General features: G+C 44.3%; 1 protein-coding gene across 3 annotated transcripts in view; it reads right to left on the reverse strand.

The window, feature by feature from the left end:
* SFXN5 (sideroflexin 5) overlaps positions 1-1,090 on the reverse strand; it is a 209,612-nt gene that overhangs the window by 169,619 nt on the left and 38,903 nt on the right. For all 3 annotated transcript variants that reach the window (XM_019552962.1, XM_019552960.1, XM_019552961.1), the window contains exon 3: positions 56-133. In XM_019552962.1, the coding sequence (XP_019408507.1) occupies positions 56-133 (78 nt within the window). The remainder of the gene's footprint in view (positions 1-55; positions 134-1,090) is intronic.

The raw sequence follows: 1,090 nt of genomic DNA on the forward strand, positions 1-1,090 counted from the left end.
GCCTAAGTGGAAATCCAGTTAATGGGAACCCATTTAGCAACAGATCTTATATTACCTCTTTGTTGGTGACTCCTGGGGGTAAGGTCCCATGTTTATAATCCTCCAGCAACTGCACTGCTTCTTTTAGACGACTCTACAAACAAAACAAAAAATAGGATCAGAAAAATCGGAGCCTGCAGTGCACACACACATCTAAGGCTGTGAATCCAGGGAACGTGATTGCAGGCACTTTTTAAAACATTCTTCTTCACATAGTCCCAAGGATGGGCGTGTCTTTATATAAAATGCATGTATTATCTGTATTTGATCTGTACTAAAAACTCCTTTGGAAACAGAACACATCATCTTCCACCAGAACATGGCGTACACGTAAAAAACTGAACCCAAATGGAGCTGCCATAACTAGCAGCGCCAAACACGTGTCTACCTGAAGACCTCACACTTACTGTGATGAACCTGATTCGTCTTCCCCAGGAGACAACACAGCCACAGTACAACTGGTGAAGTACTTGCAAGAAACCTGGTCACGCCACGCATCAAACATGATCTCCAGAAACTATCAAACGCCAACTGGAGGGAGCTTTCTTCCATAAGGACTACAGGATTGAAAGATGAGGCCTTCAAAAGTATAGTAAGAGCTAATAGACATCATTTAGATCCTTGGGGAAAAAAGAACCTGCACCCCCCAAAAACACACATGCACAGTCACTGCTGCGAAATCAAAATCAGCTCTTAACTATTATGAATGCTGTACAGAGTCTGAGTCTGCTCCCAGCAACATCTGCATAAGGCAATGTAGTTTAGTCAGTGTAGTTTCTGCCATCAAATGCACTGAAGCTAATGCAGTGACCCTGCTTAATGCTGATGTGAAGGAGTGAGAGCAAAACCCAATATATCCAAGATACGAGAGGGAGCAAGAGGGAGAAAGAGCAGTCAGGACACTCACCTGGACTCTATACGCATTTTAGGTGAAAAACAAATCATTCCAAAAAATCACAGACAGCCCTTGGGCAGGGACTGGAACCCAGGATGCATCCCTGTCAGACTCCCCTTCCCCTGGGGTAGAGTCATTCTCCCTTTCTTTGCCTCG

This window comes from Crocodylus porosus, unplaced genomic scaffold (assembly GCF_001723895.1).
Source record: "Crocodylus porosus isolate Cpor-Errol unplaced genomic scaffold, CroPor_comp1, whole genome shotgun sequence".
Taxonomy (NCBI): Eukaryota; Metazoa; Chordata; order Crocodylia; family Crocodylidae; genus Crocodylus; species Crocodylus porosus.